A 16,458-nucleotide genomic window follows, 5' to 3' on the forward strand; every position below is an offset into this window, starting at 1 on the left:
GACAGAGCATGAACGGGGGAGGGGCAGAGAGAGAGGGAGACACAGAATCGGAAACAGGCTCCAGGCTCTGAGCCATCAGCCCAGAGCCCGACGCGGGGCTCAAACTCACGGACCGTGAGATCGTGACCTGGCTGAAGTCGGACGCTTAACCGACTGCGCCACCCAGGCGCCCCGACAAAGCACATTTCTGCTGGAACGAGGATCTCCTCTTCATATTTGCTGTGTGTAATGGTTCGGTACTAAAAACGATCCCACTGATGAATCCCAAATGTGCCTGAATCCCTAGCCCATTTGACATTTAATAACATAAAAGCCCCATTGGCCTAGTGATTTATACACCCTCATCTGGCCATGGGACAAAGAAATTCAAAAAATTAAATTTTATTAGAATAAGCTAAAGAAACTAAATAAATCTTGCGTACACTGCTAGACAACTCTAAATTATGAAAAGCTGGAGAATACATACCTGAATTCATTTAGGGCATCAACTATTCGATTATATGCCAAACTCCTCTGACTGGCATCAGCAGATCTCCGGCTCATTTTCATAGCCTTGAAAGTAATGAAATAGTTAATTCTTACACTGATCACAGGCAAAATACAGAAGAAAAAAAAGTGAAAGATAAAGTCACTTATTTCCACAACACTTTTCCATCAACCTTATCTAGAAAGATGTAAAGAAGGCACATATATTTATAGTGGCTTTACTGTACATACCCTTGATCATTAACAATTATAACAAAATTCAAAATTTTCTAATGTTAAATCTTTTACTCTGTCAAATGAAAGAATATCAATACAAAGAGAAAATGATATTGACAGTTTCTGTATTATATAAAACTACTTTTTTTTTTTTTTTTAACAAACAGAACAAGATACAATGATAACTCAGTAACAACAGCTCATGGCTTCCTCTAATATTTCACAGATAATGGCTTGTTAAGTAAGCCTTTTATAAAACCTAGAACATCAAGATTCTATTGAAAGATATCACAAGTTATTAGTAATATTTGCTTTCTTAAAACATATTTAGCCAAGGTTGAGAGGCCTTGCTTTAGGTGAACAAAAAGGGGATCCGGATTAGGATACAGATGTCAAAAATAACCTTGTAATTTTTTAGGCTTTTTCAAAGGGAATGTACTTCTGCATCACTTTTATGATTAAAAATCAATTTAAGAAATTTTAAACATCTTTTAAAGAAATCAGACTACTTTAAGGTCAGAAATCATGTTCATGTATACCCAAAAACTAAGTAAAACTTACTTATGTTTTCACAACCTGTCGACAGATTCCCAATTTATAAAAAAGTGAATATTCTTTAGCTAGAATTGAACACTGTTATTAATTTTACCAGCAGTACAGTATTAAGATTACATTACAGATCTCAAAAGGTAGCACAGGCTTCAAAATAATTCTCAAAGTGCCCAGAGACAAAACCTTACATAAAGGTATTCATTCATTAAGTTTTACCTTTTAGCTATAATAAGAAATAAGATGTTAAACTTGAACAAATATCCAAACAACTGTAAGTACTGCAATGTACACCTTTAGGTTATAAAATGGTCAAAACATTAAAACATTTAAAAAGTAATCTTTAATGAGTTCTATATTGACTGAATATATCAAGTTTTATACAAAACTTCACAATTTTCCCTGTAACCCAAAATGTCAGTTCAGCCACAACTAAATATTATGCATGTGTACAGACTCTGGCAACAACATACTTTAAAAAAGGGACAGCAGCCAACTGAAGAAAATGCCACCAAGGTCTAACTTCTGAAAAAGTAAGTTGACAGACTTCATGTGAATAACAAACATCAGTGTACTCTCTAGAGGCAGATGAGCCTCAGTCATTGATAAGTTACTGAAATGCATCCTCTGCTTTCTAGATCATTCTTACTGGTCTTCCCCTCTACAGCCTCTTATTCCACTCTCTTTTAAAAAACATACCAGTAAATTAATATTCTAAAGCACAATTTGGAGATAGCTTTAACAACAAAGTCAAAACTTATGGCAAGCATTCTTTGAGATCTGGTTTCCATTAATTCTGCAGCCATACCATCCATGGCTGGTTGGTATGGTAGTGGTGGTTAGTTCCATATACCATCAAAGGGATTAATAATTTAATTATATCCACTGATATATTAGTTTAACTTCCTGGGAATGTCTTCCAAAAATTCACCAAGATGTTAACTACAGTGTAGTTATATTGTGAAAAAGAAGAAATAACCTAATAGAAATATTGTTACTTAAGAAAATCCACTAAAATATATTTAAGAATGATTTATAATGACATGAGAAATATGTATGTTACAATGATGAGTTGTTTTGTTTTTTTTTTAATTTTTTAAATGTTTATTTATTTTGAGACAGTGAGCATGCATGCACACACACATGCAGGAGAGGGGCATGGAGAGAGGGAGAGAAACAATCTCAAGGAGGCTCCTCACTATCAACACAGAGCCCAATGCAGGGCTCGATCTCATGAACCCATGAGATCATCACCTGAGCCAAAATCAAGAGTCAGACATTCAACCAACTGAACCACCCAGGCACCCCTACAATGATGGGTATTTTAAAATATGTACATAACAAAAAGAACATGTACGCATAACAATACCAATCAAGTAAAAGTACAAGATATATAGAAATAGCCTGGGTAAGACTTTGAGCAAAAGGTTACATAGTTATTTTTGGGTGGCAAGTATATCTGTTTTCCTTGCTATTCTACGATATCCAATTTTCAAAACTTTATGTTTAAAAATCATAAACATGCTTTAAGATGTAGTCCAAATGAAACATCTTCTCAACAGGAAATAATTTTTCTTTCCTATGGACTCCTAACAACTTTGCTTGTCTTTCTTTTTTAGTTATTCTTATGTTCTATCTTGTATTCACAATTTTCTTACTTTATACAAATTTATCATACACACTAGCAGCAGCATGAGATACAAATGATCAGTCCTACCTTCTTAAAACACTTCCTTCACTTGGCTCCCCCTAAAAAAGTACTCTATCTTGTTTCTTCTTATTACTTGAATGGCCAATCCCGTTTCTTCTGTGGGTTTTCTCAAATCTTCAGATTTTAACTGTTGAAATGCTACACAAATCAAGTCTAGGATCTCCTTTACTTTTTTTTAATCCCTCAGTTTCACGGCTTTAAAGATCATCCATACACTGATGACAGTCTAGCCTGGAGCTTTCTTCTAAACTCTAGACTCATAGAATGTCCAGGAGGCATTTCAAACAATCAGCTGACTTTCTTCCACCGAAACTGTTCCATCTTAATCTTTCCCATTTTAGTACTAGCAACTCCATCCTTCTTACTGCTTAAATGAAAAATCTCAAGCCAACTGCTCTCTTTCTCATACATCAGCTAATTCAGTCAATCAGCTAATTTCATTAGCTCAATTTTCAAAACATATCCAGAATCCAACCACTGCTCACCAATTCCATCACTAATTTGGTGTACCTGCCATCTCTCACCTGGATCACTGCAACAAACTCCTAACTGCAACATCCACGTTTGACCCTAGAAATCTATTCTCCACCAGCAATAATCATTCTTCTGCTTGAAACTCCAATAGTTTCCCATCTTTCTTAAGAGTAAATGTCAGTGCTCTTACAATGATATCCTAAAAGTCCCTACATAATCTGATCTTACTTTTAACCCAGCCACTTTGGCCTCCTTACTTTGCTCAAGCATCAAGATTACTCTTGACACAAAGCCTTTGCCCCTGCCTGGGAAATTCTTCCCTCAGATAGTTCTATCTCACTTCTTCCATATCTCTGGATCAAATGTCATTTTATCAGGAGCCTTCATGACTAGCCAATAAAAAATGAGCAATAACTCCACCCAACATTCCTTATAAACCTGTTTTATTTTTCTCCACAGTATTTATCATCAAAAATCTTATCTATTAATTTATTTGCTATCTCATGAGATCAAGAGTGCTGCTTTTTCCCCATATTATCTTCAGTTACTAGATTACTGCTTGCCACATTATGGGCCCTCAAACATTTATTAAATGAATGAATGAATGACTTTATACCATTTATTAGGCAGTAAGGTCCTTAATAACAGTTGAAATCTATATTGCATCTCCAGAGCACTTGGTAGGGTACTTGCACCATGGCTGTTAGTTTTTCTGCCAGATGAATAAACATAATACTAAACCAGGAGAGTAAGATTCAGAGGAAAATAAAGGACATTAACAAACCAGCAACATGACTATGCTTACCTGTTCTATTGCACTCTTTAGTTTGTTCATGTGGCTTTCAAAGAGAGGAAAATGTGAAAAAAAGAATTCATTAAATTTGTTATTTTCATCTTCATCTTTGGATAATGAAAAGATTACCCCAATTGCAATCTTCTTTTTCCTCACAATTCCTGGATTAGGGCCACAGCTTTCATCTGACAGATTAAAGCTTTCTTCTATAGACCTTAAAAATAAATGTTTTTTTTTTAATATAAAAAAAATAATAATTAAATTCACAATTTCATCTCCTTGCTAATTTAATGTATACAAGTTAAAGGTCTTCTGCTGTTTTATCAAGTAAATCTAAAAATGTATCTCAACTGTCTGTGAAAAATCTACTGGCTATTCCTTCATACTCACATTTTTATAAAAAATTTTAACAGAGTCATATTGGGAACATTTTTGTTTAGTTAGAAGTCACTAAAAAAAAGGAGTTAATTCCCAATTCATAATCCACCTAAAATGCCTTAATTTTAAGATTATAAATGACCAGAGTCATTTATATAATTCACTGTTCTACGATCTACTTGTATCTCCTTCTGATTTCAAGAGTAAAATTTAAAAAATCAAGGACTAAAGGGAGTAACTAAAACAGAAAACAAGAAACTTTATTTAATCTATGTTGTACTACGTACATTAATTTTATACTATGTTTAATCTAAGCTGTACTTGACATAAGATTAAAAAAAATCTTTCAAGAATGAATTAACTTGTCTAATTAGAAACATGAAAAACTGAAATATCAAAACATGGAGTACACTGAACAAACACCTAAAAAGAAGAGTTACAATTATAAAACTTTTAGGAAAAAACATAGGGTAAAAGATTTATGACACTGAATTTGGCATTTATTTCTTGGATATGACACCAAAAATACAGACAACAAAAGAAAAAAGATAAACTGGACTACATAAAATTAAAAACTACTGTATATCAGAATGAAAAGGCCACCCATGGAATGGGAGAAATTACTGCCAACCATGTGTCTCATAAGGGAATAATATTAGAATATATAAAGAACTCCTACACCTCAACAACAACAAAACAACCTAATTAAAAATGGGCAAACCACTTGTATAGATATTTCTCCAAAAGACAGACACATGGCCAATAAGCACATAAAAATATACTCAATATCACTAACCATTAGGCAATATTAGGGAATATTACTGCATTAGAGAAATGGAAATCGAAACCACAATAAGATACCACTTCACATCCATTAGGATGGCTATTATCAAAAAAACAGAAAAATAACTACTTACTGGCAAAAATGTAAAATGGCAACTGTAGAAAACAGTATGACATTTCTTCAAAAGCGTATTCAAAGAATTACCATATCACCCGAAAATTCCACTTCTGGGTATACCCACCCCCAAAATTGAAAGCAGGGACTCAAACAGGTATTTATACACATATGTTCATATCAGCATTACTTGCAAAAACCAAAAGGTGGAAGCCACCCAAAAGTCCATCAACAGATAAGTGAATAAACAAAATGTGATATATACATACAATGGAATATCATTCAGCCATAAAAAGAAATAAAATCCTGATACATTCTACAACATAGATGAACCTTAAAGACATGCTGAATGAAATCAGCCACACATAAAAAGACAAATATTGTATGATACCACTTATATGAGGTATCTATAGTAGTCAAATTGAAAGAGACAAAAAAAAAAAAATCGACAGAGGAGGACAGGATGCTAAGGGGAAGGAGGAACAGGGAGTTAACTGTTTAATGGGTACAGTTTGGGGGGATAAAAAAGTTCCAACCATGAAGAGTGATGATGGTTGCAAAACAATGTGAAGGTACACTGAACTGTATGCCTAATACTGGTTAAAACTTAAAACTTGAATTTAAAATATATTATATTTTAAAAGTTTCAAGGCTTAAAATACACAAAATACAAGCCCAGGCTCAAAAACAAAAACAAAAACAAAACAAAAAAAGCCTTCAGAACTGTGTTTAAGGAACTATTCAATTTTATTACTTTATTATAAAGTGACGATTCCAACTTACCATCTAGGAAATACCCCATTCTCCAAACTTGTTGTTTGGCTGCGTCGCCAACGTCGCTGGTAACTGCTGGCACAACTTCGGGTAAGTGAGGAGTTGGGAGAGGGAAACGGTGTAATAAGCAAGCTGCTGAGAGATGCTGTCAGTCAAAATAAAAACAAGTATAATATAAGCATTTAAAAATATGTCAATAAAAACTGAGCAAAAATATAAATTTCTTTTTAACAAATTTAACAGTAGTGACTCAAATTTTCCATTTTGTTTCATGAGTTTCTTAAAAATTTCCATTAAAAAAAATAATGTCATTGTTGGAGCAAAGTCTAAGAGCAGAAAAATCATATACCAATAGTGTGTTGGCAAGAGACTCTGACACATTCCCCTTTTTATATTCTTACCCTCACTCCACCCACTTTAGAAGAAAGGGCTCATTTAAAACAAAGCATTATCTCTTTGGCCATAAGTGTCCAAAGCATAGCCAAATAGCCCCTAAATTAAAAGAAATATGCTACGATTCCATTTTTCAAAAAATTTTTTAATTTCATTTTTCTTAAAGTTTGTATTTAAATTCTAGCTAGTTAACATGCAGTGTAATATTAGTTTCAGGTGCACATATATAGAGATTGAATACTCCCATACAACACCTCTTGCTCATCACAAGGCCATTCCTTAATCTCCATCACCTATTTAACCCATCCCCACTAAGCATCAATTTGTTCTCTATAGTTAACAGTGTGTTTCTTGGTTTGCTTTTCTCCCTTTTTTTCCCCTCTTGTTCACTTGTTTTGTTTCTTAAATTCCACATATGAGTGAAATCAAATGATACTGATCTTTCTCTAACTTACTTCACATAGCATACTCTCTAGCTCCATCCATGTCTTTGCAAATGACAAGATTTCATTTTTTTTTTTATGGCTGAATAATATCCCATTGTATGTGTATACACACACACACACACACACACACACACACACACACACACACACACACCACATATTGTATCCATTTATCAGTTGATGTATACTTGGGCTGTTTCCATAATTTGGCTATTGTAGGTAATGCTGCTATAAACATGCATTGTAAATTGTATAAACATGCAAGTATCCCTTTGAATTAGTATTTTTATATTCTTTGGGTAAATACCTAGTAGTGCAATTGCTGGTTTGATACGATTCAGTTTTAATGCAGCAAACAGATTTTAAGAACAAAAGTTTTATTTGAAAATAAGTGCCTGAATGTCATTTAATGATGTCTTTTAAAAGCACATCATCTTATACCTGTCACAATGGCTAGAAACAAAAAGATAAGAAATAAAAAGGGTTGACAAGGATATGGAGAGAAAAGAACTGTCATGTAATGGGAAAGCAAACTGGTACAGCCACTATGGAAAACAGTATGGAGGCTCCTTAGAAAACTAAAAACAGAAATACCATATGATCCAGTTAATTCTACCACTGGGTATTTACTCAAAGAAAACAAAAACACTAATTTAAAAATAGGCACTCCTAAGTTTAGGAGCAGCACTATTTACAATAGCCAAGATATAAAAGCAACCCAAGTGTCCATCAAAAGATGAATGAACAAGTAAGATGCATACAATATTGCTCAACCATACAAAAGAGTAAGATCTTGTCATCTGCGACAACGTGGATGGACCTAGATGGTATTATGCTAAGTGAAATAAGTCAGGCACAGAAAGACAAATACCAGAAGACTTCACTTACATGTGGAATCTAAAAAAACAAAAGGCAGAAAGAGACATATTAACACAGAGAACAAAGTGATGGTTGCGAGAGGGAGGCTGTTGGATAGGAAGGGCAAGTTGGGTAAAGAGGAGTGGGAGATACAAGCTTCCAGTTATGAAATGAGTAAGTCACAAGGATAAAACGGACAGCATAGGGAATAAAGTCAATGGTACTGTAACAGTATTGAATGGTGATAGATGGTAGCTACACTTGTGGTAAGTAAGCATGGTGTAACATCTAGAGTTGTCAAATCACTATGTTGTACACCTGAAATGGATGCAATGGATGCAACATTGTGTATTACAACTATACTTAAAACTATACTTCAGTAAAAATAAAATAAAAATACTACTGATCCTTGAACAACATGGGTTTGAAATGTGCAGGTCCACTTATACATTTTCTTTTCAATAAATATAGTATAGTATTATAAATGTATTTTCTCTTCTTTTTAATTTTCTTAATAAAATGTTCTTTCCTCTAGCTTTTTTATTATAAAAATATAGTATATAATACATATAATATGTAAAATATATGATAATTGACTATTTATGTTATTGGTAAGGCTATTATTTTTTTAGGGAGTCAAAAGTTTTCTTACTGTGCAGGGCTAGAGGACAGGGTTGGTGCCCCTAACCCTTGCGTTATTGAAAGGTCAACAGTACTCATGATTTGCTTGTGTACAGGTAGTCAAGCTTCTGAATGCTTGGCAACTTCTTTTTTTTTTTCCCAGAGAGAGAAAGAGAGAGAGAGAGAGAGACAGAGAGAGAGAGAGAGAGAGAGAGAGCGCCCTCAAGTACACACCAGCGGGGGAGGGACAGAGAGAGAGGGAGAAATAATCCCAAGTAGGCTCCACACTATCAGCACAGAACCAGACATTGGGCTCAAACCCAAAAACTATGATACCATGACCTGAGCTGAAATCAAGAATCAAAAGCTTAATGAACTGAGCCACCCAGATGCCCAGTTTGGCCACTTTTAATAACAGTCAGGACTATACCTAATAAGCTCCAAAGAGTAATCCTATGGACTGCTCTCTGGAGCATTCTAAGGGGTGACAGACACATTCTAACAGAACCCATTATGATTATAATTGCTGCAATCCCCTAATTGTGAGGTTTATTGTCTTCCCAAACCTCTCTTTCCAAAAAGTGCCAAAAGCTACAACCCTTCATTTTTCCTTAGGCTATGAATCCTCCCCTTCTCTATACTGGCTCCAGAGAGGAAAAGACATTAAGAGCTTGCATTTGTTTGGCAAGATTTTATATTCCTATCTTCATGATTACAACCACATGCTAAAAATTTGTAAGGTAATCAAAAACTGCCAAGTATTATTATCATCTATAAAAAGGTACACATCAGATGATATATTATTTTGGACATCAGGAGTGAAAACTAAGACTGTCATTAGGAAGATCTGTTCATTTCAATTCTCACTAACAAATTTAATGATCAAGAACTTTATGTGCCATACAACTATCTGAACCATCAATGCATTAATTCTAAACTACTTTCTTCAAAAGACCACATTTTTATCATTGTATTCAAAACTTTGTAGTCTAGATTGGGTATGTATAACTAACTTGGGTATGGCTTCAATGAAAAATCAAATGCTAACCTAAATTTGGAAGAGCTATGTGTTAATAAATGCTGGTATTAAAAATAACCCTACTTTGGGAAAAGAAGAAAATACACAATTAATTTAAAAGGAGTATGTGAATTTAATGCTTGAACAAGTCTTACAGATCAATCCAGCCTGGTCCTTCAATTTAAACTAAAGAAAATGAAGTGTAGAAATTAATTTATCACCTCTGAAACCTGGATAAAATAAGAACCAAATTCCTGGCACAGTAAACTAAAATCTCTAGATTACACAGAAGCAATGAGTATTAAAAGAAAATATACTCTAGATTAGTTCCCAAGAACAAAAATAAAAAACTCAATTAGAAAAGAAGGGTGATCATGCTAGCTACAATCTAAGCTCCAGACAGGTATATGGAGTATCTTTCGAAAGCCCCTGGGCAGAATGGACAGGGTCCACACTGGCCAAGCCATCATGTCCATCGTACCAAGCTGCAGAACAAGGAGCATGTGAATGAGGTCCTACAAGGGGCCAAGTTCAAGTTCTCTGGCCACCAGAAGATCCGCATTTCCAAGAAGTTGGACTTTACTAAGTTTAATGCAGGTGAATTTGAAGGCATGGTAGCTGGCTGAAAAGTGGCTCATCCCAGATGGCTATGGGATCAAATATATCCCTAATCATAGCCCCTTGGACAAATGGTAGGGTCTGCACTCAAGAAAAACTTGGCATTGCCCTCTTCCTATTCATGCCCACCAAGAAATCCTACTTTCTGTCAAAAAAGAAAGAAAGAAAGAAAGAAAGAAAGAAAGAAAGAAAGAAAGAAAGAAAAAGAAAGGAAAGGTGAGATTATTTGAAAGATGAAGATTTTTCATATTAGAGAAGCGGTCCTCAACTCTAGCTGTCTGTCAGAAGAGGTATTGAGTTTTTCATTTTGTTGTGTTTTTCAAATATAGTTGCATAAATAAACCTTTCTCTAGGCTTCATAAGAGTCTCAGAGTAGAGTTCAGTTGTGTGAACTTTGTTTTTTTTTTTGGAAACCATGTTATTCTAATTCATACCTAGGGATTATAATATTGGTAAGTTTGGACTTCCCATCTATACTCAAAACTGAATTATAAACAATTTAGACAGCAAAACCGTATAATGTGACAGCTCATAGGGACAGACTACAGTGAATAAAGTTTCTCATACCTTACAATAATGCAAGCCTAAGATACTCCTTTCATTTATTCTAACTCTGGGCCCTGACAAACACTTTTCCTTTTACCTGGAAAGCCCTTACTTATATCATGCCTTAGGCTGGGTAACTCCCACTTCTCAAGATACAACTCAAGTATTATCTCTCTGCAAAGCATTACTGGCCCCCTGCTGCTGGCCCAGGCTAAGTTACGTTCCCATTCTCCAAACCTCTTTGCTCAGGTCTATCACAGAACATATCACACAATGTAGGACAATTTTCCTGACTCCTTTCTCAGAAGATTCTGTGATCCTCAAAGGTAGAATGTGAGCTTTTTTTTTTTTTTTCATCTCTAACATATTGCAATAAAAGTTTGTCAGACCGAAATTTGTCAGTCCATATTTGAAAACAGTATGTATAGTATTGTTCAAAATGCCTAAGCTTTTCTGGGCAAGAGACAGTCTGAAACTTAAAACTCTAGTTAACAGCAAGCAGATATGAGCAAATGTATTTTTTCTACTATGCTATTTAAGGAGTCTCTTGATTAATATTTTTTTTCGTGTACTGGCTAAGCCTAAACCAATGTGCATTCATTCAGGTGGTACTCCACCAGGTACATGTCACAGTAAACATGAAAATTCTAAATTTAAAGTATTTCTCAGGGCATCTGGGTGGCTCAGTTAGTTGATCACCCAACTCTTGATTTCAGCTCAGGTCATGAACCCAGGGCTGTGGGACTGAGCCCCACATCAGGCTCCATGCTGAGTGTGGAGCCTGCTTGGCATTCTCCCTCCCTCTGCCCCTCTCCCCAGCTCGCGCACTCTTTCTCTCTAAAAATAAATAATATAATAATAATACAAAACAAAACAAAATAAAATAAAACAAAATAAAAATATTTCTCTCTGTTGCCACAATTCTCTTATAAGGTTAATCTCAACACTAACAAACTATGTGCATTAAATTGGATGATAAAGGCAAAAATAAAAATCAATGCTGACTAATAGTGATCTCAAAAAAAAACTAGACTGATACATAAACATGGCATTACCAGAGCGTGCTATGCCACTGTCTCTGTCTTCATTCAGCTCTCTTCCAGGCATGTCCATTGGATTGCTGTGAACTGTGAATTAAGACAAAACTGTCAGTTATAACACATACTGCTATTTAGGGTGACGCCGTTCCTTGTATATAGCAAATGAAATCATGCTTATCTTATTGCATTCCTTTATATTTTTCAATAGCATGGCACAAACCCAACACCAAGAGCTAGTACTCAGTTGAACAAGCTTTGAGATCTATGTGAAAATTTGAAATATAATATGAAAACGATACAGTATCTAAAGAAGCAAAGGAAGACTAAAAGGAAGATATTCACAATACACTTTTAAATGACCAAAAAGCATGCTACTAAACAATAAGAATGATGGTCCTGACAGTAAGTGATGGGTATACAATGGTTTGCTTTACTATTCTGCCTATATTAATGTATGTTTAAAATTTCTTCATAATAAAAATTTTAAGAAAACAACTGGAATAGTATGATCCCAATTTTGTTTTTTGTAAAGATTAATTCTAGCTGACACAATGGCTAATATATATTTTTTTGCCTATTTTACAAATTTTCTGTAATAAATTTGTACTGTTCCTGCCTCATATTTATAAGGAATATAAATATTAATTAAAACAAGAAGTCAGATACAACTCCTTGAATACAGAGGCATGAACATACACTATAGTCATCAATGTAATGACATAAACAAATACACTCACATACACCTTTTACAGATCAATATAATGGTGCTTGTTCATCCAAATCTTAGCTCCAAGAAAAATCGTTCTTATGAAATAATGTAGATCATAAATTTTAAAATAATAAGATAGGATATTTTCTGCAATTGGTGAACTATGAGTACAAAAGCTACTCAACCATGGAAACAAGAGAGTGTCAAATTAGAAATTCTAGCTGTTATTATAAGAAATCATGTTCATAGTAAAATTTGGTTTAGGATTCTAAAGTTAAAATCTTTATTACATAATGAGATATGAAATAACAAACTAAAGTTTCATGAAAATGTCAATTCCACTGATAGCTGAAAGTTTCTGGAAACTTTTAAGAACATATTCAGTGAAAAGGAATTAAGTTCTCAGCTCAAAAATGTTTTCTTAACTACACCCTCCCCAAATGCATTTATCTACTCTCTTGTTTCCACAGCTAAACTACAGATTCTAGCCACTGGGGCACACCAACTAGTCTACCCACACAGCACATCGCAAACCTGCAAAGAAAGAGGCGCTCCTGATCAGGCGGAGCGGACCCTGTTCAGAGAATGCCCGCCTGGGGCTGCAGAACTGTGAAAGACCTACATGGCAAAAACGTAAAATACATATGAAAGAAGGCTGTTAGAGAAGCCATAAAGCGTCAGGAATAAAGGGTGAGCTTAGGCAGCACAAACGCACAGCAAGAGATATGGATGGAAACTTTTAAACTAAGTAAGAATAATTCAAACAGGGTTCCCTTCTTCCAAACAGGATGGTTTTCTTCTGGTCACAGCTGATGTCAAATGTAACAATTTCATGCCTGTTTACTAATAAATCTGTATATATAATAATAAAAATAACCTTCCACTATACAAGGTAAAGTTTTTTAAATGTTCAACCTTTTCTAACCTAAAACAATGTTTTTAAAGATTCAAAAAAGCACAGTAACATTATCTATAAAATGTGATATTTGCCAAATAAATTTATCTTTTAAAAAGTCAGTTTTAAGACTACAGCATTCTCCTGCCACTGTCATAAGGAGAAAACCACCTAAGTGCTTAGCTGAAGAAAGAGAACACAACATACAACAAAGCAGAAAAGAGATTTACTGGCAAAACAGGTATGAAACTTGTTTTTCCCTAACCTAGTAAAGCTACAAAGTAACTAACTTTGGAAGAAACCAAAGTTCCTAACCCAAGGGTCAGCCACAATGGAAGGAGGAACACCAACCAACACACCCATTAGGGCCAGACTCCCAGCTGTCCACAAAGCATGGCCGCCACACACTGGACCAAATGAAGATAACAGTGTCTAAAGACCCCAAAGGGGCAACATTATAGCCGGGAAGCAAGCAGCTGAGTCACCTGTTATGGTTAATCAAGATGGCCTAAAGAGTCACCTAGGAGGTTTACCTAGGAAAGAATAGGGGGCTTTCTGTTCTAAAAAGAAACAAATGTATTTTTCAAATTTGCTAATAGATATTTTTCTATAACAAAAATTTCTAAAATTATAGTGCGTGTGAAGGCAATCCTTCTCTAGTCACTTCAAAACTTACCTAATGTCTTCAAACTCCTTCTCTACCTAGCACCTCCTTCCTTACTCTCAGGATATGCGACTTCATCTCTCACAAGTATGCAGATGCAGATGCGTATGTGTGCACACACACAGATTTCACCAGACAGGAACTCTTCCTTTCCTACCCCCTTATCTCCAAACTTAATCAAACACTGACCCACCTGCCTCCTTGATGCCAGTGCAGTAACAACAGGAAACATTATTCAAATCTTACTGTGTGCTAGGAACTTATTCAGTGAAAAATTCTGGGAAGCTCCTCCCTCCCTTCCAAAGCAAATTCTTCTATGTCAGATAGTACCTTCAAAAACCTTGCTTTACCGAGTAAGTACCACTTCTATCTCTAACCTTACCCTCCTTATAATCTATTCCATCAACATTTAAACACAGACAAAATTACTCTCCATATATCTAATCCTATATAATAGTTCAATAGTTCTTAAAATGTGGCCTAAGAACTCCTTGGGCCCCTGCAACCTTTCAGGGAGTCTGTGTAAAACTATATTTTCTTCATACACTTCAACTAAAACAACATATTACAAGAGAATGAACGTTGAAGCAGATAGGAGAATACAGGCAATATTCTATTAAGCCAGAAATTAAAGAGATTTGCAAAAATGTAAAACAATGCCACTGTTCTTCATTAATTTTACTTGGAAAATAATCATTTCACAACATATTTACATTAACATGAAAAAGGATGTTAGTATTTTTTAATAAATTAATAAATGTTTAAAAATCGTTTCAATTTTTAATACAGTATATATCAACAAACGTAACCCACAAAAACAAAAACTCTCTGTGGTCCTCAATAATTTCTAAGTGTGTAAAGGGGTCTTGAGACCAAAAAGAGTCACTAATTAAATCTTGGAAAAAAGTCTAACCTCTGAGTCTCTCCTCAACTCTGGCTTCTATTCTCCCCACTGAAACTGCTCAAGTAGGCCACTAAAAGCCTTCTTATTGATTAATGCAGTCCATACTATCTTATATTACCTTATAGCATATGTGATGTTAAATTACACTTTGAACTTTCCCCTCACAGTTTACAATGATAACATACTAAGTTTTTTTCTTAATCTTCTTTATGTGTTTCTCTTCACCTACTCTGTCTTTAACTCAGCATTTCCCAGGGTTTCATCTTCAACAATCTTGCCTTCTCATTCTTTAACAGTTTCTAGGTCATCTCATTCATTCTCATGCTTTTACTTACCATTTACATGCTAATGATTCATAATTCATGGCAGACACAGCTAACTGTCTAACAAAGAACTGTGTTCTCCCTTCTACTGTATCAAGTAGTTTGTGGGAAGCAGCTGCCCAGCTAGGGATCATATTTCTCAAATCTCCTTATACGTATGTGAGGCCATGTGATTAGTTACCACTAATGGAATGTCAACAAAACTGATGTATGTCACATTCAGGCTGAGGTTAATTATGAAATCGAGTGCCTCTTCCATTCTCAATTCCTTTCCACTGGCTTAGTGCAGCTGAGCACAACCTTGGAAACCACACAATGAAGAAGGTAGAATTCTAAGAAGGAAGGAACTCTAAAACATTTCTTGGAGAAAAACTGTTAATCAATGATGAACACCCTTTAGAACTCCACATGGCTGAAAAAAAAAAACCCTATTGCTTTAAAGTTATTATACATCCATGGATTTTTATGTTACAGCATCTACCACTACATCTACTAACTAACTAACCATAATGGATATCTTTACTTGAACACTCAACCAATACCTCCATTCCGATATACCTATACCTAAAATCACCAATTCTTAATTTCTTCTGATTCTCCCAATAAATGGCACTAATACCCAAGCATTTATACAACCAGATAGCAAAGTGCCACCCTTGCTTCCTCCTTTTTCCTCCCCCACTCCATCTAATTACCAAGTCAAGTCCTATCCACTCTATTTCCCATAATGAACCCCTCAAAAACACTCTACCTCACTGGCACAATCTTACTCTAGGTCTCCTTCTCTGTCACTTGGATTATCATAAGCAGCCTTCTTATATAGATCTTTTCTTCAATCCCATTGGTTCACTTGAATCCTTTCCCACTGCAATCAATACTCTTACAGATATAAATCTAATCCAATCATATTTCTATATCCTGACAACTCCTCTGTGGTGGCCTTGAGAATACATTGCAAAGACCTCCAGCTATAAGGACTATAATTGACTAAGTACCTCAAGCTACTGCATTCTGAAATCTATTGTGATGTTTGAGCAAGGCCACATATCCCATAGGCTGCTCCTAGTCAGTAACTGAACACAGGAGGAATAGTAAGACAGGCACATTTTGGCAATACGTGGGTCACTTTTGACACCAAACTTTG

General features: G+C 35.0%; 1 protein-coding gene across 3 annotated transcripts in view; it reads right to left on the reverse strand.

Moving 5' to 3' along the window:
• The window catches only part of FNIP1 (folliculin interacting protein 1), a 153,833-nt gene that overhangs the window by 41,482 nt on the left and 95,893 nt on the right, over nt 1-16,458 (reverse strand). For 2 of the 3 annotated variants that reach the window (XM_047873297.1, XM_047873315.1), the window contains 5 exons: nt 13,063-13,146; nt 11,835-11,906; nt 6,289-6,424; nt 4,242-4,443; nt 467-552 (listed from right to left, as the gene is read on the reverse strand). In XM_047873297.1, the coding sequence (XP_047729253.1) occupies nt 467-552; nt 4,242-4,443; nt 6,289-6,424; nt 11,835-11,906; nt 13,063-13,146 (580 nt within the window). The remainder of the gene's footprint in view (nt 1-466; nt 553-4,241; nt 4,444-6,288; nt 6,425-11,834; nt 11,907-13,062; nt 13,147-16,458) is intronic. The other variant, XM_047873308.1, reaches the window with a different exon arrangement.

Source organism: Prionailurus viverrinus, chromosome A1 (assembly GCF_022837055.1).
Source record: "Prionailurus viverrinus isolate Anna chromosome A1, UM_Priviv_1.0, whole genome shotgun sequence".
Classification (NCBI taxonomy): domain Eukaryota; kingdom Metazoa; phylum Chordata; class Mammalia; order Carnivora; family Felidae; genus Prionailurus; species Prionailurus viverrinus.